Source organism: Balaenoptera borealis, assembly GCF_965194805.1.
Source record: "Balaenoptera borealis genome assembly, chromosome: 9".
In the NCBI taxonomy this organism is placed as follows: domain Eukaryota; kingdom Metazoa; phylum Chordata; class Mammalia; order Artiodactyla; family Balaenopteridae; genus Balaenoptera; species Balaenoptera borealis.
Window position 1 is genome coordinate 50,737,514 of NC_138873.1, and position 24,088 is coordinate 50,761,601.

The 24,088-nt window shown below is 34.8% G+C and overlaps 2 protein-coding genes across 10 annotated transcripts in view; both read right to left on the minus strand.

Moving 5' to 3' along the window:
- The window catches only part of LOC309634769 (uncharacterized protein), a 176,377-nt gene extending 163,980 nt beyond the window's left edge, over nucleotides 1–12,397 (minus strand). The window contains 1 exon segment of the mRNA XM_082405182.1: nucleotides 12,269–12,397. The gene's annotated coding sequence lies outside the window, so the exon portion shown is untranslated.
- The window catches only part of CEP57L1 (centrosomal protein 57 like 1), an 81,831-nt gene that overhangs the window by 10,651 nt on the left and 47,092 nt on the right, over nucleotides 1–24,088 (minus strand). For 3 of the 9 annotated variants that reach the window (XR_014248207.1, XR_014248208.1, XR_014248210.1), the window contains 7 exons: nucleotides 21,007–21,084; nucleotides 20,650–20,891; nucleotides 19,484–19,628; nucleotides 17,055–17,307; nucleotides 16,167–16,309; nucleotides 15,682–15,777; nucleotides 12,287–12,397 (listed from right to left, as the gene is read on the minus strand). Coding sequence is in view for 2 of the 9 variants with exons in the window: in XM_082404820.1 (XP_082260946.1) it covers nucleotides 17,089–17,307; nucleotides 19,484–19,628; nucleotides 20,650–20,891; nucleotides 21,007–21,084 (684 nt within the window). In the remaining 7 variants the exon portion in view is untranslated. Of the gene's footprint in view, nucleotides 1–12,286; nucleotides 12,398–15,681; nucleotides 15,778–16,166; nucleotides 16,310–16,883; nucleotides 17,308–18,447; nucleotides 18,567–19,483; nucleotides 19,629–20,649; nucleotides 20,892–21,006; nucleotides 21,085–24,088 lie in introns of those variants that run through there. The other 6 variants (XR_014248209.1, XR_014248205.1, XR_014248206.1 and 3 more) reach the window with 6 other exon arrangements.

Genomic DNA, 24,088 nt, shown 5'->3' on the forward strand with positions numbered 1-24,088 from the left:
TTAGGTCTTCTGCCCCTTTTTTGATTGGGTTGCTTTTTTTTTGATATTGAGTGTATGAACCATTTGTTTATTTTGGAAATTGAGCCCATGTCAGTCGCTTCATTTGCAAATATTTTCTCCCAGTCCACAGGTGGTCTTTTCGTTTTATTTATGGTTTCCTTTGAAGTGTAAACGCTTACCAGTTTGATTATGTCCCATTTGCTTATTTTTGCTTTTATTCTTTTGCTTAGGAGACTGATCTAAGGAAACATTGGTCCAGGGACTCCTGTGGTGGTCCAGTGGTAAAGAATCTGCCTTATAATGCAGGGATGTGCGTTCAATCCTTAGTCAGGGAACTAAGATCCCACATCCCGCACGCCACAACTACTGAGCTCACGCGCCTCAACTAGAGAGCCCACGTGTGCTGGAGCCCACGCACCACAACTAGAGAGAGAAAACCCGCATGCCACAACTAGAGAGAAGCCCGCGCGCCGCAAAAAGTCCCGTGTGCCGCAACTAAAACCCAACATAGCAAAAATAAAAAAAATAAAAAAAAATAAATAAAAAGAGGGCTTCCCTGGTGGCACAGTGGTTAAGAATCCACCTGCCAATGCAGGGGACATGGGTTCGAGCCCTGGTCCAGGAAAATCCCACATGCTGCGGAGCAACAAAGCCCATGCGCCACAACTACTGAATCTGTGCTCTAGAGCCCGCAAGCCACAATTACTGAACCCGCGTGCCATAACTACTGAAGCCTGCGTGCCTAGAGCCTGTGCTCCACAACAAGAGAAGGCACTGCAGTGAGAAGCCTGTGCACCTCAACGAAGAGTAGCCCGGGCTCGCTGCAACTAGAGAAAGCCCGCACGCAACAACAAAGACCCAACACAGCCAAAAATAAATAAAATAAATAAAATTTTTGAAAAATTTAGGAAAAAAAAAAGGAAAACATTGGTACAATTTATGTCAGAGAATGTTTTGCCTATATTCTCTTCCAGGAATTTTATAATGTCATGTCTTATACCTAAGTCTTTAAGCCATTCTGAGTTTATTTTTGTGTATGGTGTGTGGGATTATTCTAACTTCATTGACTTATATACGGCTATCCGCTTTCCCAACACCATTTGAAGAGACTCTTTCTCCATTGTATATTCTTGCCTCCTTTGTTGAAGATTAATTGACCGTAAGTGTGTGGGTTTATTTCTGGGCTCTCTATTCTGTTCCATTGATCTATGTGTCTGTTTTTGTGCCAATACCACGTTGTAGCTTTGTAGTATTGCCTGAAGTCTGGAAGGGTTATGCCTTCAGCTTTGTTCTTTTCGGCAACAGGATTTTAATCTAGTCGATTCTATTTCTTTTTCTGACTCTTTATGTTTGTTTGGTTGTTTCCTGGTTAAGTCTCGTTTTCATGCTGGTTCTAATTTGTACACAACCACTAATTTCTCATTTGGTGGCAGCAATGTTGATAATATAGATTTTAATGTTCTTACTGTCTGATCTTTATGAGGTTTTTATGACAGAATATCTGATTGTATTTTATATTTGTCTTGAGGATTTTGTTATCTTTTGTCATCTGAGATACATCTTCCCTTTGCTTCTGGGTCTTGAGACATTGATTTAGTCAATCTGATAACTAGTTTCAGTAGTAAGTTGGGAAGTTGTTCTTATCATTCCCTACATTACTGATTTATTTTATTGTTGCCTAACCATTGATGATATCCTCTGTGCTGTTTTTCATGTGTGTGACACTCTGAGTTCAAATTAATTAAGAAAAAAATATTTTTGTGCCCACAGGAATGGAGAGCAGCCACTGGAGATCTGGAGCTGCTACCATCAGCCAATAAATTTTTTGTACTTTGATTACATTTGATCCATCTGTGGCTAATGTTATAAAACTAAGATTTTTGGTTCTTTTTGTATATTTTTTAAAAAGACTCTTTTCCTCTTTGCAAAAGGAAGGCACAGCTTTTAACAACAGTCTGTTTACAATTATAACTTTCTCTCTGAAGCTAAATTTCTCTCTTCCTCAGGATGCTATTTGAGATTAATAGGTCAGAAAAGTTGTCATTTGAACTCACTATATAGGGATATCTAATTCCAATACCAGATTTACCATCAAAGAGAATATACACAACGGATAAAATTAGAAATTGTTTTCACATGGTTTTAGAGCAAAGGGTAGAGAGAGACTTTAAAGGTTTTGTTTGGTTTGTATAACCATTCTACAAACGAGCCTGAATTTGTGATTGAATAAGAATGATTGCTACTGGCTTGCCTAGAAATTCATGACCACTTCAAGAAATCTAAAAAGCTCTGGGTGCATACCTTTTACCCTCTCTCCTCTCAAAAGAAAATAAGAAAGCATAAATACACAAGTGAGTCAAGTAAAGATGTGAGGAACAGCTTGGTGTCCAAAAACAGGGTGTTAATAAACCTAAAGGTGTGGCCCCAGCTCAACCCACGATCTGATTGAACAGTACTACAAAAATAGCATACACACAAACAGAGAGAAGTCCAGCTATAAACTCTCCAGAGCTCTTTTCATAGCTTTCCCATAAGATTAATATGTTTATCTGTTAAGTGAGGGCATATATTTTCTGAGCACCTTTGCCTATTTCTGGAGCGGTGGTCCTCAGCTGGGAGTAATTTTGATCCTTTTCTGCTCTGGGGACATTTGGCCATATCTGGATACATTATTGGGTGTCACAATTGTGTTTGTGTATGGGGTTGCTATTGACGCCTAGTGGATAGAGGTCAGGGATGCTAACTATCCTGCAACGCACAGGAGAGCCCTCCCAAACAATAAATTATCTCCTTAAAATGTCAATAGTGCCAAGGTTGAGAAACCCTGCTCTAAAGAAAAATTAGATTATAAGTCTCTTAAATTTAATTGCATTCCTTTTTTGATTGGCTTACAGAGACTACGAAACACTTTTATAAATTTAAAATAGAGAACTCAAGAATTTTTAGAAAGGGAAGAAAACATCCAACTTTCATTGCTTTAAGTCTGTTGATTCTTAAAAAAATATTTCTCTTAATGAAGCCTATATGCAGAAGGAAAAAAAAAACTTTTAGCTATGAGTTAAATTAATTGCCTTGTTTACAGGTTGACAAAACAAGTAATGCAATGTAAATTGACAGAGGAGAGAGAAATATTAATAAACTTTAGTACTTTTAAACTTAATTTGAAGAACTCTTAAAAATTAAGTATAAAAAATAGAAATAGAAAATACGAAGTTCAAAAGTTTGTATTTCTAATCAAGGTGAATCCTTGAACAAATTCAACTAGCTTAATAATGCTGTCTTAAAACAACTATATGTCTCTTTCCTGATCTTATCACAATGTGAATTAAAATGTTAGCATACTAGTATAACTCATGAAAGGCTTGGGTTTGTTTCCACAAACCCAAAAAAACCTAATTAATTAAACTTTATAGAAATTTTTCTAATTTCTAAACTTTTTTTTTTTTTTTTGGCTGCACCTCTCGGCTTGTGGGATCTTAGTTCCCCAACCAGGGTTCAAACCCGAACACTTGGCAGTGAAATGGCTGAGTCCTAACCACTGGACTGCCAAGGAATTCCCTCTAATTCCTAAACTAATATTAAATTGAGTTAATAATTTAATTAATAATCCTTGGATACAAATTACAATATCTAAGCAAGTCATTTGTGGAGAATGAAATAAATACTGGATCAACAAACATAGTTTTAACATACCCCTGGCTTTGCTTTTATACACTGTAAGTGACCATTAATTAATAGGTTGAAAAGATATATATGAGAAACTGAGATATGTTGGTATATTCCTTTTTAAGAAATGTAAAGGAATATTTATGTGTCTGTAAAGAGGTGTATATGCAAAATGATGAAATTTTATTTTAATATCATGGGAAAAGGAAATTGACTTTGTCTTAAAGTAAAATTGTCTGGTTGTGCCAGAATGTTAGCTAGATGTAAATGAATTTATTTATAAGATGAAGGAAAGACTTGTGAATCCTGCTCTATAAAATATGGAGGGCATCCAAAAGAGTAGAACTAGAATTTGGATTTTCTTTTCTGCTAAATTGACAAATTAATCTTTGAGTATATGTCTACTTGGAACAAAAAGCAGTTAAAAAGTATTTAGTGCCCAAATAGCAGAGGTTTCTTGTATTACCAAAATACTCTTCAGAGCCTAACATTTTGTGCTTTTGCCATACCTTTGAACCGTTCGTTTAAACGAAAGTTCCTCACCTTTGAAAAAGTTCCCTAATAAGTATCATTACTTGATGCTTAGTTTATTTTAAATATTGCCTGTAACTGTTATTCTTTAATACTTACTCATATCTTTTCTCCTCTGATAACATTTTTTGATATTGCATTTCCCAAATTCAGCCCCCAAATTCAGAATAAACAACTTTTTACTATGTCTTTTATACCAAAGTTGTCTTTGGGGTTTCCTAAACAGCTGCCAGACAGCCACAAAGGTTTGCTCATTTATCCTATAAAAGGAGTGTTAAAAATGATATGTTCAATATACTCCAGATTATTTCTTAGCTCAAAACTACTGTAAAAGTCATCCTGCTTATCAAGTCCTCAATATGAAAAGAACTTGCAAATCAGTAAGAGGAGTTTAACTTAATTGCCTTTAAGTAAAATGCATTAATATAAAATAAAGATACTTTAGTAATTCTGTAACTTTCAGGTTGGACAGAAATATAGTCATGTCCATCTACAAAAATTGGCACAAAACCTATTTTTAAAAATTAATTTTTTAAAAGAAATATTTTGTTTCCAGTTGACAATCCCAAGATGTTTTATGGGATAAATTAAAAGAACACGGAGACTACTTAATGCCTACTCTGTCCATAATATAGTTTCTCTCTCAAGGTAATTATTAACTAAATCCTCATAAAGTGATTATGTGTTATTTCAGAAAAAAAGGATTTCACTCTTCACTATTCTGTCATTGTTGGCTATTACAAATTAACATGAGCCACTGAGTCTTGTCATCCATAGATAGTTTCTGCTTTTTCCTTACATTTGCCTAGTCTTAAGTCCCTATTATGAGCTACACAGAACAGAAATTGAGTCTTCTGGCAGAAACATGAAAATAGTGAAAGCCTCAGTAAAGACTTTTATCATACTCATAACTGTTGACTCTACAGGGAGTAGACTCATGGAAGCAGACTTTTCAGTATAAGCTGATGTCAGCATGACAAACAAATACCTGTCAGACTACCAAAGATAGAGTCAGGATTTCTAGGATTCTTTAAATCCAGAAGCAGATGACTTTGTGAAATAGATTGCTTCACCCAAAATCAGAAAAACAAGAATTATTCACCCAGGAGTAAATTAGTTAATTATGATTAATGTTCTATATCTAATGGACATATAAGAAAAATTCCTTTCTTATTTCAAACTCTCTATTGGCCACACTTGTATAAACTGGAATGAAAAACACTCTTTAAATGGCATCATGTTCCAACAGAGCCTTTGGAATTCAGAAAAAAAAATTCTATGAAAATTCTCAATATAGCTTATAAGTAATACATTATTAGAGAAACATAAAAATTATGATTCTGGAGAAAATGACATAAAAAACTACTCCAAAATAGTAAAATTGGTTAAAATTACACAAAATACCTTTACTTAGTTCCTTACTTTTCATGGCCATGACGCTATTTTACATAGGTTCCATAAAAATATTCTCCTTTCTGCAAGGCAGTTACTTAAAAATTGCTTTTGTAACCATGGCCATGTCTCAAATCTCATAATTAAACAAGGTCCAAGCAACTTGCTTGAGGTGAACTGGATGGTTCTTGGTTCCTGGTCTTGGTATATGAGCTGATAAGAGCAATATTTCACATATAAAAGTAATGACAACCATATGAACTTTACAAAGCCTTCAGACAAAGTTAACTCCTAAATTTTAGTATCATGTGACTCTAGTTTTATTAACCAAATTACAAGAAGGTTTTTGTATATGTAAGTGTGACCTTTCATCAATTTACATAATAAAAACAAAACATCAAAGTAATGATATTGAATCAGAAAAACACTAAACAAAGTTATGTCACCAAAGCCATGCCTTAGGAGGAAATTTGAAGGCAAAATTGACACCTTAACCAGAGTAAGCAATGCACATCATATTCCAAAATCAGAAAACGAAATAAAACAACACTGTGTAGTAAAGGATTAACATAGTCTGTCTAGGCTGTGTAAACCTTTCACATTCCGAAGAAAGATTTCACACTTGCTCAATTCCTGGGAGATAACCTCTAAGCCCTTGGAATATTCTGCCTGATAAAAACGTTTTTAGTTTACCTGGGAGTCTTATGCCCTGCCAGATAATCTATGCTAACAATGTGATTTATGGTGGGGGCTTTCAGCCATTTAGTATCAGCTTAACTTCTAGAGGGGATGGAGACTGAAGGTCAGTCACATGTGCAGTCAGCCATGCTATGTGACCAGCCCACAATTAAAAAACCTGGACACCAAAGCTCAGAGGAGCTTCCTTGGCTGGCAATACTCCAAGCATATCACACATCATCGCTAGAATTAAGTGCTGTCTGAATGACTTCACTGGAAGAGGACAAGTAGTAGCTCATGCCTGGTGTTTCCTGGACTTTGCCTTATATCCATTTCTGAGTTGCTGATTTAAATTTGTGTCTTTTTGCTGTAATAAGCCATGACCGTGAGTATAATAGCTTTTCTGAGTTCTATGTATTCTTTAGTGAATCACTGAACCCAACGGTGACCTTGGGGACCCCTGAAAACACACTTTGCAACCCTGAGATAAAGTAATATCATCAAAAACAGTCAATCGGCCTGGTTCTTATTTCCCCAGTAAATGAAACCTTGAGTCTTTCCTGTAAGTTATTCTCTGATAAAAACAACAGTATCCCTGATTTTGGCAATGCTGATGTCTGAAGATATGTGATGACTTTTTTGGATATGACAATTATGTGAGAAAACTGCTGTTTTCCACCTTGAAGGGAGTAACTGTAAACTTGGTGACCTTGGTATTTTTGTAAGTTATTTTTTTCTTTTAAATACTTGTCATATCTTTAATTTGTGAAAGCTATCCTTCTATAGCTTGGACTCCCTTACAAATCTTGTTTGCATATAAACTCCTTTTCTTTTCTGAATGCTTTAGTCTCTGAGTGGTTTATGTTTTATTTCAGCCAGTGGTAGTTTGTATCAATAGTACTTTAGTAGATTGATTAAGAGAATCAAACTCCACTTTCTGCGGAATATCCGTAGAAATGCTCAGAAGTGGCTCTGAGAATTAGAAATCACAGGAAAACATTCTACCTAAATACCAAAGGCACAGCCCTCACTCTACTTGAGAGCTATACTGTAAAAGAACAAAAGCGAAAAGGACCCTCTCTGAAAATCTAGCTTAGGTGCCCAATATTTAAATCACACCACAAGACAGAAGCATAGTATGTAATACTGACATAAATTCTTCCAAGTTTATCAAACCAAAGAGTTATATACATAAAATCATAGAATAAGTTTTTAAAAGACCAGTTCCTTTTGAGATTAAAGTAAAACATAGAACTTCTTAACCTAGAAATAATTTCTTTTAATTCTGGTACTGAATTTCCCAGCTTTAAATTTGTGGCTTAGCTTATTTTGGGGAAAATGAAGGTAATTTTTTAATCTTGTGCTCCAACATTCAATATTTAAGATATTAATAGTGCTGTTCTTTCACATGTATTACATATTTGGGGTTTAGCTATCTCTGAAAATATATTTTTAAAGTATTAAAGGTACTTTTTCTTTTGCTAGAAATTATAAAATAAAACCAAAAACGTTCCATGGTATTCTCAAGAGTGTTTTAAAATTTAATTTTAAATGGGTTTCCTGTGTACCAATAGGGTTTATGTTTTGAATAACACATTTGTGAAGTTAAAAGAACCTACAGTGATGAAAAGTGAAATACTTTCCAATTCAGCAAGAAGATTCTGGACAACTGCCCTGTAAACAGCAATCTTATATTTCAGGCAAGAAATGATTCACATTCTGTACTAGTTCAGTAATAGATTTTTCTGAGAAATACCCTACAAGTCAATGTACACTTAACTTTAAGGAAAACTAACCAAAGAATATCTTCCAAGGTTTTTCAGAACTTATCCTAAAATTTACTTAATCAGATTAAACAAAATTAGGTCAAAAGTATATTATTTTAACTACAACTAGAAGGTCTGGCTCACTTTACAATCCTCTTTTCATAAAGACTAAAATCTATTTAATGATTTTAGCACCTTTAATAATTTGTAGTGGTGAATAAACTTTCACAAGTGACTAGAATCCTATTATAGTGAACATCATTCTAATGTTCACTTCTTTATGGCACTTCTTCCTATGTTCTGACCATAGCCCAGAGCTGATATTTATATACTCCCATTCACTCATTTAAAGATATTTTATCAGCTCAGTAAAATGACATGTTTTTAAAGAGTGTCATGTTGGTGGTACATCAGGTTTTAAAGTTTTTTTAAGTGTTGTTGACTGCTGATGCTCAGACAAATAGGGTTTGTCAAGGGATAAACTTTTGCTCATTTCAGATTCAAGACATGCACACAGTTTTTCTCCCACAAATCTCATTTCTTTATGCATTTTAAAATTGTCTCAAGCACGATACAGAAAAAATTTCTTTCCTATCCATGAGACCCAAGCTTGGTTAGATTCCACACAGAGGCACTGTCTAGATAGAAACAATGGGTGAGGAATAACAGGGCCATTTGTGAAGGAATTCATGTTGAATATATTTATTTGTATCCACATTAGAAAAACAACACTCCTCTAATGTAGGTTGGCTAGTGTTTTGAAAAGAGTATTCTATAGAAAAGCAAATGTAAATACCGTTACATTTAAAATGGGACTTCTATCTGTAGAACATACAAAACAAATTTGAAATGGTATTTCTGGGGTAAACAGTAGTCTGCCACAAGCCATAGCAGGGGATTTGGGAGTATTCCTGTTTTATTTTATTTATTTTATTTTATATTTATATATTTGTTTGTTTGTTTATTTAGGCTGCACTGGGTCTTAGTTGCCACATGCGGGATCTTCCTTGTGGCATGTTTAGTTGCGGCATGTGGGCTCTTAGTTGCGGTATGCGTGTGGGATCTAGTTCCCCGACCAGGGATTGAACTGGGCCCCCTGCACTGGGAGCACAGAGTCTTACCCACTAGACCACCAGGGAAGTCCTCAGGAGTATTCCTATTTTAAACTGGCTATCTCATTTTCCTCTACAACATCTTTCAAATTCATTCCCTTTGAACATTTATTAAGAGCTGGCTTTTTCTTTTCCAAATAACATTTAGGACTACATTTTAAATTATAATTCGGTACTCACAAAGTTTCATAAAACACCACTACCTTCTCTATGTGTGATGCACTCTGATAGTTTCAATGCTATTCTATATTATTTTCAAAATGTTGGTAGTGACCCACTAAACTGATTTCACAATCCATTAATAGGATATGATCTACAGTTTGAAAAATATTGACTTGGCCTAAGTGATAAGGAAGATGAAGTATGAGGAAACTGAATGGCTTAAATTCATAAGGAAAGTGACTGGCAATCATTTGCATAATTCTGTGCAAGTCAATAACTGGCCTCTGGAATATAACTTGTCTCTATATTATTTTTCTGTTGCAGTCTAAATCATTATTGCTTGACTTTTGCCCCCCTCACTCTCCACTCCCTTCCCATTTACTTCCGTGTTTCATACCCATTCTTTCTACTCATGTCTTTGAATTTGATGCTTGTTATGTGGCAGTACTTGTTTGAGATTACTAGGTGAACTGGTATCTTCAATCAACAAGCCTATAGAAAATTAAGAATCCGAGACCAATTCTGCCATATATATAAAGATAGCGAATGAAGAAATACAAACAGGCCGACTTTATCTATCAATGGTTGAAAACAAAGGTTTGGTAGACAAATATTTTTAGAGCATCTATTCTGTGCTGGTCATTATACCTCTGTGTCACCTATTGTTCTTTTCCTTGTATGTTTATGTATAAGTCTTATCTCCCCTATCAGACTATAAGCAACTTGAAGACAGAATCCATGTATAATGTCTTTGAAACTCCCGTAGCAACTAGCACAGTATCTTGAGATCAACAAATCCTTGATTATTAGAGATCAATAAATACTTGCTGAATGAACAAGTCAAACACACCAATATACAAGTAAAGAACTACCTTGGTTCTCAAACCTCTTCCTCTTAGCATCATAATATCAAAGAAAGCATCATTCTGAGTGCCTGTTGTCTGTGCCCGTAAAGAAACAAATAATAAAATACTGAAGTATTCTTAACTAGTGGTTATGTAAAATATGGTCACATACCCTTAAAAGATGAAACAGCAGAATAGCTGAACCGGTGCCTGAAACAGCAGTACCTGACCCAATATGCTCACTCCGGATGAGACCACATAATAAGGTTAATGTATTTTCATGAAATGTAAGTATTAAATATTTATTGAGAGGCTACTTAACACGGGGCAGGTATTATGCTAGGTGCTGGGTTACAGCGGTGAGCAAGAAAGAATCTTGCCCTCAGGGAGCTTTCAGTCTATGGGAAGACAAACAAACAAATGATAACAAGAAAATGTGCAAAGTGCAAAGATAGGAAAAATACCCAGAAAAGGCAGCTAAGCCAGAATTCGGAGCAGGTAGGGGTGTGAAGAGGAGGCTTAAAGAGGGCTTCTTAGAGGCAGCAGTTAGTTGAGACCTGAAGAATGAGGGGAAGTTAGACAAGCAAAATCTGTGCAGAAAGTATGGTGAATAACTTCATCTTTATTTTAAAAGATTATTCTAGAAAGCTGATTATACCATTCACAGAACTTTTTATCTTCCTTTGACAGAAAATTCATAATGCCCAACATTCCACCTCCAACCTGGATCCAGTCTCCCAACATTACAGACTGTTGAACTGGTCATTTACAAGTCTTATATTGTCAAAAAAACTCACCTCAGAGCACAAAGTAACAAGAGATCAATTTGCTTCTCTAATATTTTCTGTCAAAACTGTTAAACACATAGGATACAATGGACCATGCATATATAATAAAAATACATTTCTTCAGTGGGGGTGTACTATTATAATTCTAATGATTGCCTATGGCATCTAGTAGGCTCTTGCACCAAATGAGAATGCATGACACTGTACCCATAAGGAGAACACTCCCAAAAAACCCACCAGGAAAAAAGTCCACCTGATTCTTTAAGTAAACCATTTACAGCTATACTCAAAACAAACTCTGGCCTAGACAATATTTTAAAACTTTAACTTTACAATTTTGTTATGTCTAATTCTCTTTACGTAACAAAATACATAAATAAAAAATAAAAAGAATTAAAAGGAGGAAAGTTACATGAAAATAAGTATATAGGTTATGAAGAAAAAGGCTGAGGCATTGGCAAGGTCTATTTAATTACCAAGAAGTGAATTTATTTTCACATCAGTGACAGTCAATTATTTTTATTTATCCTCATTTTACTTTAATTAAAAGGTGCCATGGCACCCATAAAGAATTTTTTAAATCTCACAGATGCTCTTATGCCTTAGATAGGCTTGTCTTGTTGTACATCTGGGAGTCGGCTTATACTTATCTAAACTTCACATACAATTAAATGTTCTCCGTAGGTACAGCTTTAGTTACAGCTGAATAGAGTTCCAGGAAACCCCATTAGGAGTTTCACTATTTACTCTACACCAACAATGGCAGCTGGTGCATTTTTGGCCACAGTGAGCACTCTTTCCATTGCGCGTGACCAACCCACCTTTTCCCCCGAGTTTGATGTCTCACAAGTCAAATTTTAATTTAACTTTTGATGTTTTATCATGGGTTAAGAATGCTATTTTATAGTTAAAATTTTATTTTTGAAGTAAGAAGGCTATACAAAAAACTCAGAAATAATTTTCAAGCACACCATCCTAGCCAGTTAGCCCACTGTATTAAGTATCTCCTTCTTCAATCTTATACTGCTAAAAACTGAGCATTTCCCTCCAACCCTCCTACCTTTAGCTACAACCTGATAAAAATGGCCATGTTGCCAATGACCCACACAAGTATAGTTAATTCAAGATTCCAGCTCCTATTTCCAGGATTAGAATAGTCACAATACCTCCTGCTTCAGACACTCAAAACTTTCTAGTTTCACAGTTTCGTCGAAGTTGAGACCTGTCTTGGCTAAAAAGTTCCAATTTCATTTTTTTCAATTTCTGATTAAATAAAAGACAAACAAACCTGTTTATTACTTAAGTGAACAAAATCTATGATATCCTACCGAGTTTCTGCTAGGCAGAGCACAGCTGCGGGGTTGCTACAGCAACTCTTGTACACTGACCATAGACTGCCCCATCCAGGAAGGAAATCATTTGCTCCACCCCCTGAGGAGTCAAAGGCAAGCAGCAGTCTGTGAGCAGAGACACATTTTGAGTTCAGTAATTGTGATCGAGCAATGAGAGACCATTCTTTATTGTCTTTCCTAATAAATGTCACCCCAACAACACAAACTCCAAACCAAGTTGCTGTGTGTGATTATGTATTTCTGCACCATAGTAGGACTATATTCTTTACCCACCCCCCACTAGAAACCTGAGCCAGGAAACAAGCCAAAGCAATTTCCTCCCAGGCACATAGAAAAAGAAAAAAAAAAAAAAAGTAAATTAGAATATTCTCACTTTTTTGAAGAGTACCTTTTGGCTCTTGCTTTCAGGCTTTAACCCATTCAAACTTAGGTTCTACGACACTTTTTTCTTTTTTTTGGCTACTCAGATCTAACATTTATTGAGTTTTTATTCAGTGCCAACACTTCTGCTAGGTGCTTTGACATGTTATTTCATTTAATCTCACAACAACCCTATGAGGTAGGTAGTAATATAATCCCACTTTTACAAGTAAGAAATGGAGGCTCCAAAAAGTTATTTGATCATCCAAACTACTAAGTGGCAGAATCACAACATGAACCCAAGTCTCCTAATTCTGATATCTATGTTTTTCCTACTATACTACACTGATTTTGCAAGAAATATCTCAATTCTTAATTGAAATATTCAAGTGTTCCTTAAATGAATTTAATTTCTTATGGTAATTTGTTTTAGTAATACATTTCCACAAGTAATGACTTCACTACTGATAAATCTATTCGGCCATTGTCCTAAGGTGCATAGAAAACAAAGGCACAGAAAGATAGGGCTGCATTAATAGTCCTGGTGAGTTTTTTGCTAAGTATAAGCCACAGCACTCACATTCTTTTTTTTTTTTTTTTTTTTAAAGCATAATTGAATTTTATTTTCTTGTTATATAGAAAAAGAAAAAACTGAAATTTACACATTATTACTGAACACCAGCACATTTTATTATTGATGATTTGAGATAAGTTTGCTTTGTAAATTAAGACTGAAGGTCAACACATTGAGAATGAGCACTGTAAGCAGATATAGAGAGTGTGTGTGTGTGTGTGTGTGTGTGTGTGTGTGTACTGTAAATATATATATAATATATAAATATATATTTATATATTATATATATATACGCGTAATCTTGTAAGAAACGAAACAAAGAAATTAGCTCCCATATTAAATATCAAATATCAGGCTTAAACTGGCCTAGTACATAGTTTTCTAGGATTTATGATTATGATTCATTAAAGTTATATGACTTACTAATGTAAAGACCTCAAGCTGTTAGACATATTCTCAAGAAGGAAAAAACAAACAAAAAACAAACAAAAATAACCTACAACAACAAAAATACAGTGAACTTAGTACAGAGCCCTGCACATAATAAAATGTTTGGCAAATGTCTGTTAAATGCAAAGATCTTCAAGAGTTACTGTGATGCTGGTAGCCAGCCAGTGTCCCAGGTATCTACCCTCTCTAATTAGCTACAACAAAGCCTGCTCTTTTCTGTCTCCTGAGGTCAGCCCTTTGGTGAGAAGGGAAGAAAGGTGCACAATACGAAACAGCTTAAGTGGAATACTGACAAGAGGGAAGAAGAAGCCAAATATACCAAACTAAGAATCTAATTTATCTTATGCTACCCAAGTCCCCTCCAAATCTGAAAAGGCAACTGCTCCCAGGCACTCAGAAATGGGAGGAAAGGATTATTGTTTGGGTGAGGTGATTGGCTGGAAAAAGCCCTGAAATATGTTTCAAAATATTTCGGACTACTGTATTCCTGATTCAGGTGGTATATTAAACAACAATGTGCATGTGTCTGCTCTTTGCCTTATTTGATGACATTAACAAAGCAGGCAGTCTAGCAGTAAAGCTGAAGTATCTCTGGAATAGGAAGGGAAGAAGGGGAAATGGAAAAATCTTCAAACCTTTGAATTAATTTTACTATTTTTATAATGTGCATCAGGGTTGTTTGCTGTAGTCCTGATTGAAAAATGTATCAGTAATCATAAAGTCATTGTTTTAGTAAGTGTGTAAAGGTCATTTGTTGCTGTTATTCAGGATGTAACAATAATGACTTTATCTTTAAAACAGTAGATGGTACTGTGAACAGATTGTCACAGGGAATTGCCAAGATATAGATCAGTTTGGGAGTTGGTGGCAGGAAATTAGAATGAGATACAGAGCAAAGTGTCAACAGCAGCAAGTGTGCATATCTGCCATTTTTTATCAGTTGTTTTTTTTTTTTAAAGCAGTGAAGAGGAGACTTGGATGAACAGACCTCTAGAAAAAAGAGAGGAAATTCCTACAGAATATATATAGAATAGTGGAATTGGAGTCACAAAAGGAGACATCATCTAATGGAGTTAAGTTCAAGTCTTTCCAAACTTGAACACATGCAAAACCTTAATCCAACGTTATATTTTTAAAAAATGTGTAAGTAATTTCAAATTAATTGTATAAGGCTGTCTTAGTAATTATCATTTATGTTTTTATATATAAAATGACGAATATATTAAGCAAGCATTCAGAGTAGTTTATTCAAATGTTCTAACGTTATTCTTTAAACAGATGAAGGAAATCAGAAGTTAACACTTAGAAAATGTACGTCTCCCTATGTAAAGAATCAAGATTTCAGTAGAAAACAGTATCATAGAAGACAGCCACGATTCAGTTAGTATGTAGCCAAGATTGCTGAAAAGGTGAAGTTCATGAATCAAAATTAAGGGTAAAATCAGGAAATTGAATGACTAATACCAGAGAGAGGAAAGGGTCTTTGAAGGAACTAAGCAAATATGATCTTGGATAGATTATCTCGGCACATGGATTTCAAAGGAAAGGACAATGGTTAGGAAAATAAGGAAAAAAAGGAAGACCGTGAAACAAGATGAAACTCTGAGATAATGATGCAAATAACCTGAAGAAATGTCAATTTTAACCTCTGTTCTACAACCACAGTTTACAAAAATTTTATTTTAGATGATGGTGATTATTATTATTAAAACAAAACTTACGCTAACTAGAACAACTTTACCACTGCTTTCTCATTCTCAAGTTCTCTATTTGATTCATTTCTGGTTAATTAGTTTCACCTTCTGTTGGAGTTTTAGGTTTTTTTTTTTTTTTTAACATTTATATTGGAGTATAATTGCTTTACAATGGTGTGTTAGTTTCTGCTGTATAACAAAGTGAATCAGCTATATGTATACATATATCCCCATATCTCCTCCCTCTTGCGTCTCCCTCCCACCCTCCCTATCCCACCCCTCTAGGTGGACACAAAGCACCGAGCACTCACATTCTTGAGGAGAAAAGGCAAAGTTGAAAAATAGGTAAGGTGATGAAACTGAGTTTAGACGAAGCAGTCTGTGGAACATCTCTGGGGCTGAAGGTGCTGTAAAGGGAGAGGGAGTGAAAGTGGGTGAATGAAAAATGTACTATTTGAACCAGAGGGAGAGAAACTTTTATCTCAGCCATTAGTTGCTTTCAAGGACAATTCCAAGTATAAATGTGCCAATTTTCAGTCATCTCCCCACTTCAGGTATGGAAAGGTCTTCTAACAGCACCTCTTCTCTCGACGAGACTGAATCACAGTTTTCCTCCTCCCCCAACAGAGGGTCCACAATTACCCTCTTTCTCCTACACACACTTTTTGGGATTTCCTAGGAGGATATAAAGACTGTCTTTTAAAAAATTGCTTTTCCTAGCTCCCCAAGATGTTGATCTTTTTATTCTTTCACACCTATAGCTTGAACATCCCCCCAGCTGTAGATAAAGATGTACCTCCCAATCTGTCCCTTTGGAATCACCATCTCTTAAACTGCTACCCTATCTTCTGAGTTCCTCACTTCTGTTATGCCTTTTCTGTCAGTCTTCTAGTTCTACTTCAGTTGATGACTCCAGTTCTCTAGTTGCCCCAAAGGATTCTGATGAGAAACCAAATAAGTTCAGAAGAGTTGTACTAGTTTCCATAGGCTTCTGGAAAGATAGGTCAACAAATGTAAATTTATTATAAAGCATATATGTACAAAGAAATCTCTTATGGCACCACTAATCAAAATATCAAAAATATAGTTATAAAGGAGTAAGATCAAAAAAACCAAAGCTAGATTTGTAAAACAGAATGGGAATAGCAGAGAAAGGCTTCCACAGCTGAGTTACTGTCATCTAAAAATTAAGTAACTATGGGTTCCTATTTGTAATTGTCACATAAAAACTTGGGCTAAAGGCCTCTTCTCAAAAAAGAAAAACATTTCCCAGCTCTAAAACAAGATAGGGAGGAAGCACCAGGAAAGTAAAAAGACCTTTCCATACTCTGTTAATTTTATATTGGTTCTTAAGGTTCCAAGCCTACTAAATGAAAAAATGTTATGGCACTTGTATCTCAAATTTAACTCAATTTTAAATATCATCAGTCTAGTATAATTTTTTAAACTTAGCTTAAGGTATCTGCAAAGTGAACAATGTTTCTAACACATGGTGAGATTAGGTACTTGTCAATAAGAAAAACAAGAAAGCAATCATTTATTATTTGGGGCTCTTAGGAGGTCATTAGGCATTAATTTTAAAATACTACAATTTGACACTTTATAGAGGCTAGAAACATAATTCAAAATTTCATAAAGGTATATTAAATTAAAACCACTTTAGATAGTTCAAGATCTCACTGACAAAGTTCATTTAAGGCAACAGTTTTGCTATTGTGTTACTGTTCCCACATGATATCATCTCTTCTCAATTTCATTTGAAGATTATGGACTCGTATTGGACGAAAGTTGCTGTTCTTTTGAGGAGAGTTAGTTAGCAAACATTTTCTGGGGCTATTTTTTATGTTCTTTGATCCTTTACAGTTGCTATCTTCTTTCTGAATAGCTGAAGCTTCACTCATCTTCGAATTCTGAACTTTTTGCTGCAGTTTGCGGACCTGGAGAGAAAAAATTCTAACATTTTAGTCAAAAATATAAAATATAAATATTAAAATATACCTTACAGTAGATGGATTGGATTGATGGTTTAAAGATTACGTGAAATTAAAAAGTTCGGTAAGTCTTTTTTATTTATTGAATACCTATTACATGCCTAACACTGTGCTAGTTAGACAGAAATATAATGAATAAAACAATCTTTGCTTTCAAGGAGTTTACTGCTCTTATTAGTGAAATAAAAGCATATATGTGACAACTAGAGAATAATTCAAGCCACAATAACTTTGAGTAGGACAAAAAGTGTATATGTGAAAAGGTTAAAGTAGGACAAGATCAATGTGGGCTGGAGAAGCTGAGAGGAAGGAATGTTTATGTAAGATATGAAATGGGAAAAATCTGGAGAACAGGGAGGTGAGAGAAGGACCTTTCAGGTGACATTAACAACAAAGCGAAGATTTGGTGCTAGGAGTGAGCATCAAGTTTATAGAGCTTATATATATATATATTTATTATTATTTTTTAATTTAAAGTATTCATGAATTTAAAGTACTACTGAATGCCAGTTTAAAAGAAAAAGGCAAAGGAATAACTTTATCTCATTGAGGAGTATCTAGTAATGATTGGGTAGACAGAATTAAACAAAACAAAACTTATAGACTAGTCAAAACCCATTTCTTCCAAGTCCAGTCCATTACTCAATCTTTTTAAAAATTTTTATTATTTATTTATTAAATTAAATTATTTATTTTGGCCAGGCCACACGGCTTAGCTCCCTAATCATGGATCCAACCTGTGCCCCCTGCAGTGGAAGCGCAGAATCCTAACCACTGGACCGCCAGGGAATTCCCTCCATTACTTAATCTATTTCACTTAAGCACAGCCTACTTTGTAGAGCTGGTCTAGACATTGGCTAAGTATCTGGTGTTCTATTTGTCTAAAAATGCTTGAAAATTTATACCGCTATAGTTATTATGGAATATAAATAATATTTTTCAAAATATTATTTATGTACACACTTCCTAAATTAAAAAAATATGACTATTTTTCTATTCCTTTCAAGTTTCTCCTGTGTGATTCTAAGAAAGTATACAAGTTATATAATCTTCACCCTAACACAATCATACAAAAAATTTACTTACTATAGACTTAAAAGCCAGTAAAGTGAAAATGTTTGCTTCAAAATTTCATTTCCTTCTTTCTTTCTTTATTGGCCATAGAAGAGTAAAGGCAGTAAAATTCTGCATTCTTTATTACTTTCCTATAAAAGTGGGGAAGGCTTAATTGTGAGGTTAATATATCACCAACTTATATGAATGCTGATTATTCCATAGGCAGATAGCTACATGATATGACCTGAGGGTTCCTGGAAAGATTCCCTCTGCTTTCTGTTCCAGTAGCATAATCGTAGTAAGAATGGAGTCATTGTCTTGGGATAAAATATAATATTCCATGATTTTTTCATTAAAATATTAAAACTGTTATGCCATTCTTAGCTGTTAAGAATTTACACACAAGGATAGAGTCCCCCTCATCACCCCTCTAGAGCTAGCTGAGCACAGGTCCCCAGGGAATAGAACACAGCATAGCTTGTTCTGGAAAACTAGAAATAGCAGTTTTAGAGTTGGGGTACTGCTTCAGAAGCCAGGTTTATATATGCATTAGACACCTGTTGACATAAGGGGCTTCATTAAGGCATTAGGGAAGAGAGGGATAAGGGGAAAGAATGCTAAAAGGATAACTGGGAGAGCTGTAAAGCAAATCTAGCCTACCTCTTAATTTTCCCAAAGTTATTTTTGAATACATAACTAAACTTACTTTTCTTTTTTTTTTTTTTTGGCCACACCATGAGGCTTGCAGGATCTTAGTTCCTCAACCAGGGATTGAACCTGGGCCCCAGCAATGAAAGGGCCGAGCCCTAACCACTGGACCACCAGGGAATTTCCCATAACTAAACTTCCTTGTTTCCTTTTCTTTGTATTATCTTGGAGAGTTACGTAGGAGGCCATGTTATTTCAATGGACAGATGACTCTATAATAAGCCTAAGGGATTCCTATCTATCATCTTTTCTCTAAGCCATACATACAGGCCTCAAATTTGGAAGGTCATACACAGATATAACACTGAATCCAGATACATTATCTTTTCATTAAAATCTTTTACTAAAGCCTTCTTACACTGTCTTGATGCTTCATTAGTTTGGAAATTTGTTCTCCTTTAATTTCCATTTTCTTGACTAAATGTTCTAGTTCACATTCTATGTTTTCACAGACTGATTGGCTTTCAGTGTCTTTCATTTGATTCAGCAGGTCTTGGTACTCCCTATGAAAGAAAAGCAAATATCAAGCACTATTACAGTTTATAGTATATGTCTTTGTCACAATTAGACAATATTCTGTTCAATCATAAATTTTAATCAGAGCTAAATACTAACCTTCAAAGACAGTCTCTTTCTGTAGGGTTATAAAATTAAATCTATGGTAATTATAAACAGGCTCTTATGATTTGAGATTAGATATATTTAGAAATATCTTAGACTTAGGATCTTAAAGAATCTTAAAAAAAAGGTCTGAATTCTTGATGTTCACAGTTAACTGTAGTAAAATATTCTGATGTCCTTAGCTAGAGGCATTAAGGGACTCTTTTTCATTCCAAGTTTGGAATTCTTAATGTAGAATCTGTGGAAGAATTCCAGCTATAGAAGTATTTGCCTGAGAAATCCCGAGATTTGGTGATAGCCTACTCAAAGAAACATTGCCAAAAGAACTAGTTATATCTTCTACAGAGGTCTTAGTCCAACTAGCTGGCCACCCAAATCACATATTTTCTGGAATTTTTGTTGAATATATATTTAAACTTGAAGCTTAAAATATATATCCCATACAGAATCTTGTTTACTATGGATGCTTCAGACTTGTAATGCAGACCAGCCAGAATCTAAAACAAGAAATTGCTTTCCTATTTGTCTAATGAAATCATTCATTTAACTAAAAAGATTATAAGAAACAAAAGGAGAATCTTTCTTATAAAAGCATTTGTGAGTTATAATTTAAGGTCACCAGACCCCATTTGTTAGAATGACAGAAATATTTGTCTATCAGTTCAGATCTTGGGAATACAGAAACACTTTAAATTGGAAACAGTAGTAATTACACATAGATAATTAAAATGCAATTTAAATACAACAAATATAATGAAAAATCAATGACAACAAATCTGCAGATCAAAATAAATCCAAATGGCTAAGTAAGACTTTTAAGAATTTATAACTGGCATTGTTTGAAAGACTGAGAAGAAAAAAAAATACCTAAATATCTTGCTACTTCTTTTGATAAATACTTACATACTCATTTGGTCCAGCTCATCTTGCATTGCCATCAAAAGTTCAGACAAATTGTTACAAATGGAAATGGACTTTTCTGAGTCAGAAGGTACAGCTTCACATTGAGAAGTTGTTCTAGAAGGCTTGTAGAGACATCTAGGTTCAGAAACTTCAGCCAGTTTCTGAAGGATATGTGGCCTGTAATGTTGCATTGTCTGCAGGTTTTGTGTACTTGCATTCCTGGAATGGCCTGCACTGGCAGACTTTGGGGGAAAAGAAATAGCTGAGAACGATTTTAAATAACTGATGGCATTTAAATAGCACTTACAACAAAGCCTGAGTTTATCTGAACAAGTATCCTCATTTTTCCCCTCTCACCTTCTCAGCCACAATAGGCAGTGATCCAAACTTTGAATAAATTTGCTGAGGTGGTCCTCTCTTTAAACATTTAGTTTTCTAAATATTGACAAGGGAAAAAGTAAACAAAAAAATATTTAAAAAGACATTTATCAAATGCAACATTATTAGCCATTAGGAAAATGCAAGTTACAATGAAATATCACTATACACCTATTAGAACAGCCAAAAAAAAAAAAAGTGACACCACCAAATGCTGGCAAGGATATGGAGAAACCAGATTACTCATATGCACAAAATAATGCAGCCACTTTGGAAGACAGTTTGGAAGTTTCTTATAAAACTAAACATGTAGTTATCATATGATTCAGCAATTGCACTTTTAGACATTTATCCCAGAAAAATGAAAACTTATGTTCACACAAAAACCCGTATACAAATGTTTATAACTGTTTTGTGATAGCCTAAAACCGAAAACAATCCAAATATCCTTCAATAGGTAAATGGTTAAACCGTGGCACATCCATAACATGGAATACTACACAGAAACTTTAAAAAATGTATTAATACTTGGGTGGATTGCAAGGGAATTGGCTGAGCAAAAAAAGCCTCTCAAAAGGTTACATACTGTGCTTCCGTGGTGGCGCAGTGGTTAAGAATCCACCTGCCAATGCAGGGGATGTGGGTTCGAGCCCTGGTCCCAGAAGATCCCATATGCCGCAGAGCAACTAAGCCCGTGCGCCACAACTACTGAGTCCGTGTGCCACAACTACTGAAGCCCGTGTGCCTAGAGCCCATGTCCTCAACAAGAGAAGCCACAGCAATAAGCCCACACACCACAATGAAGAGTAGTCCCCACTCGCTGCAACTAGAGAAAAGCCCGCGTGCAGCAACGAAGACCCAACGCAGCCAAAAATAAATAAAATTTTTAAAAAAGTTACATACTGTATGATTACATTTATATAGCATTCATGAAATAAAATTATAGAGATGGTAAACAGATTAGAAATTGCTAAGGGTTAGGGAGCAGGATGATGTGTAACTATAAAGGGATGGCATGAAGAAACCTTATAGAGGTGGAATAGTTCTGTATCTTCACTGTGGTGATGATTACACGAATCTACATGTGATAAAACTATATAAAACTACATATACTCACACACACACACACATACATATACACACACAACTAAGTGAATAAAAAACTGTTGAAATCTCCATAAGCTCTGTGTATTGTACCAATTTCAATTTCCTGGACTTTATACTATATTTACGAAAGATGTTACCATTGGGGAAAACTGGTTGAAGATACATGGGACCTCCCTTTATATTTTTTTGTTATCTCCTGTGAATATATAATTTTTCAAAATAAAAAGTGAAAAACAAAAATAGACACTTATGGTTAGGCTATGGAACAATGGTAACTGCTGATTGGAACATAAACTGGTCCAATCACTTTGGACATTATCTCATAAAGCTAAGGTGCATAACACTTATGGCCCAGCATCTTAGAGAAACTCCTGAACACATACACCAAGAGGTATGTACAAGAAAGTTCTTAACAGTGTTTTTTATAATAACAAAAAGTGAGAAACAAACCAAATGATCACTGAAAGGAGAAAGGAAAAAAATATTTTTAGCAATAAAAAGTAGCGAACCATAGGTATATGTATCAATTGGAAGAATCTCAGAAACTTAATGCTGAGAGGAAAAAGAAAGCTGCTGAAGAACACAAACAGAGTAAGTCCATTTACATAAAGTTCAAAGCATAAACCTAAAAAATGTATTTCTTAGGAATACTTATTTGGCAAAGTAATTTTTTTTAAAAAAGCCAGAGAATGATAAAAGCAAAATCAGAATTGTGGTTAATCCTTGGACGGAGGGAATACAATTTAGAAGAGATATATGCTGGGGCTTAACAGTGCTGGTAATGTTCTATTTCTTAAGCTGGGTGGTGAGTATACCAAGTGCTAATTTCATTATTATCCTTCGAGCAGACATTTTTTGTTATACATACTCCTTCATGAAACATTTTTAAAAAGACACTGCTAAACTACATTCTTAAAAGTAAATGATTTCACTATTTTTGTAGGAAGGATTGAACTAGGGTGACCAATTGTCTCAATTTGCCCATGATACAGGATTTTCAGTACTAAAACCAGGAAAGTCACAGGCAAACTGGGGTGAATTGGTCACTCTAGTTAACACTTCAGCAAGAGAATAATCAATAAACTGAGCATATTCCATAATGAAAACAAAATATTCCCAACTCTAAATGAAAATTTAGATATCTTAACTATTATAAACATTCAATTTTTTTTTTCCTGAAAATTAAAGAAATAAAATGGCTTAGAGGTAGAGAAATCACAAGTTTGTGAGTCAGTTCTTATTCACTCAGAGTTGCTCGGTGACCCTGGACAATCATTCAAGCTCTGTACCTTAGGAATGGTAATTTCAAGTAATGGAAAACAATGGTCTGGTCTAAGGCTATTTCAAGCAGTTATAATTAAGAGTAAAAGAAATTTAATTCTTTTAGTTACTATATTGAATGAGATCTCTGATTGATTACAATCTAACCTTTTAAGAGAATAATGAAAATGTCACAGGAAAGGCTTCCATCATCTTGCTTACCACATTCAAACAGCCTGATTCTTTACTTCCAAGCTCACCTTATACTGTTGTCGGTTACCATCTAGAAGTATAGCTCTAATCATTTCCCTACAAGCCTTCAAGGGTTCCCAATGATTTATAGAATAAAAGTTCAAATTCTTAACATGGCATTGAAGATCAGTCATAATCTCACCTCAAGCTATATTTTCAATTTCAGTCTCATATGACACCATCTCACACCCAGTACTGGACAATTATTTATGGTTTCGTGGAAAAACCAACTATACTCTCAGACTGTAATACACTTCTCCTCATCTCTATCAATACGTACTAATTTTCCAAGGCTGCCTTTAATGCTGCTTCTTGCATGACCCCTTCACATATTCTTTATCTGTACAATACCACAATACTTTGTTTATACCTCCATTAAGTTTTTATTATACTCTGTCTTATATTTGTATATTTATCTGCTTCTCTGTAAATTCCTGTGTTA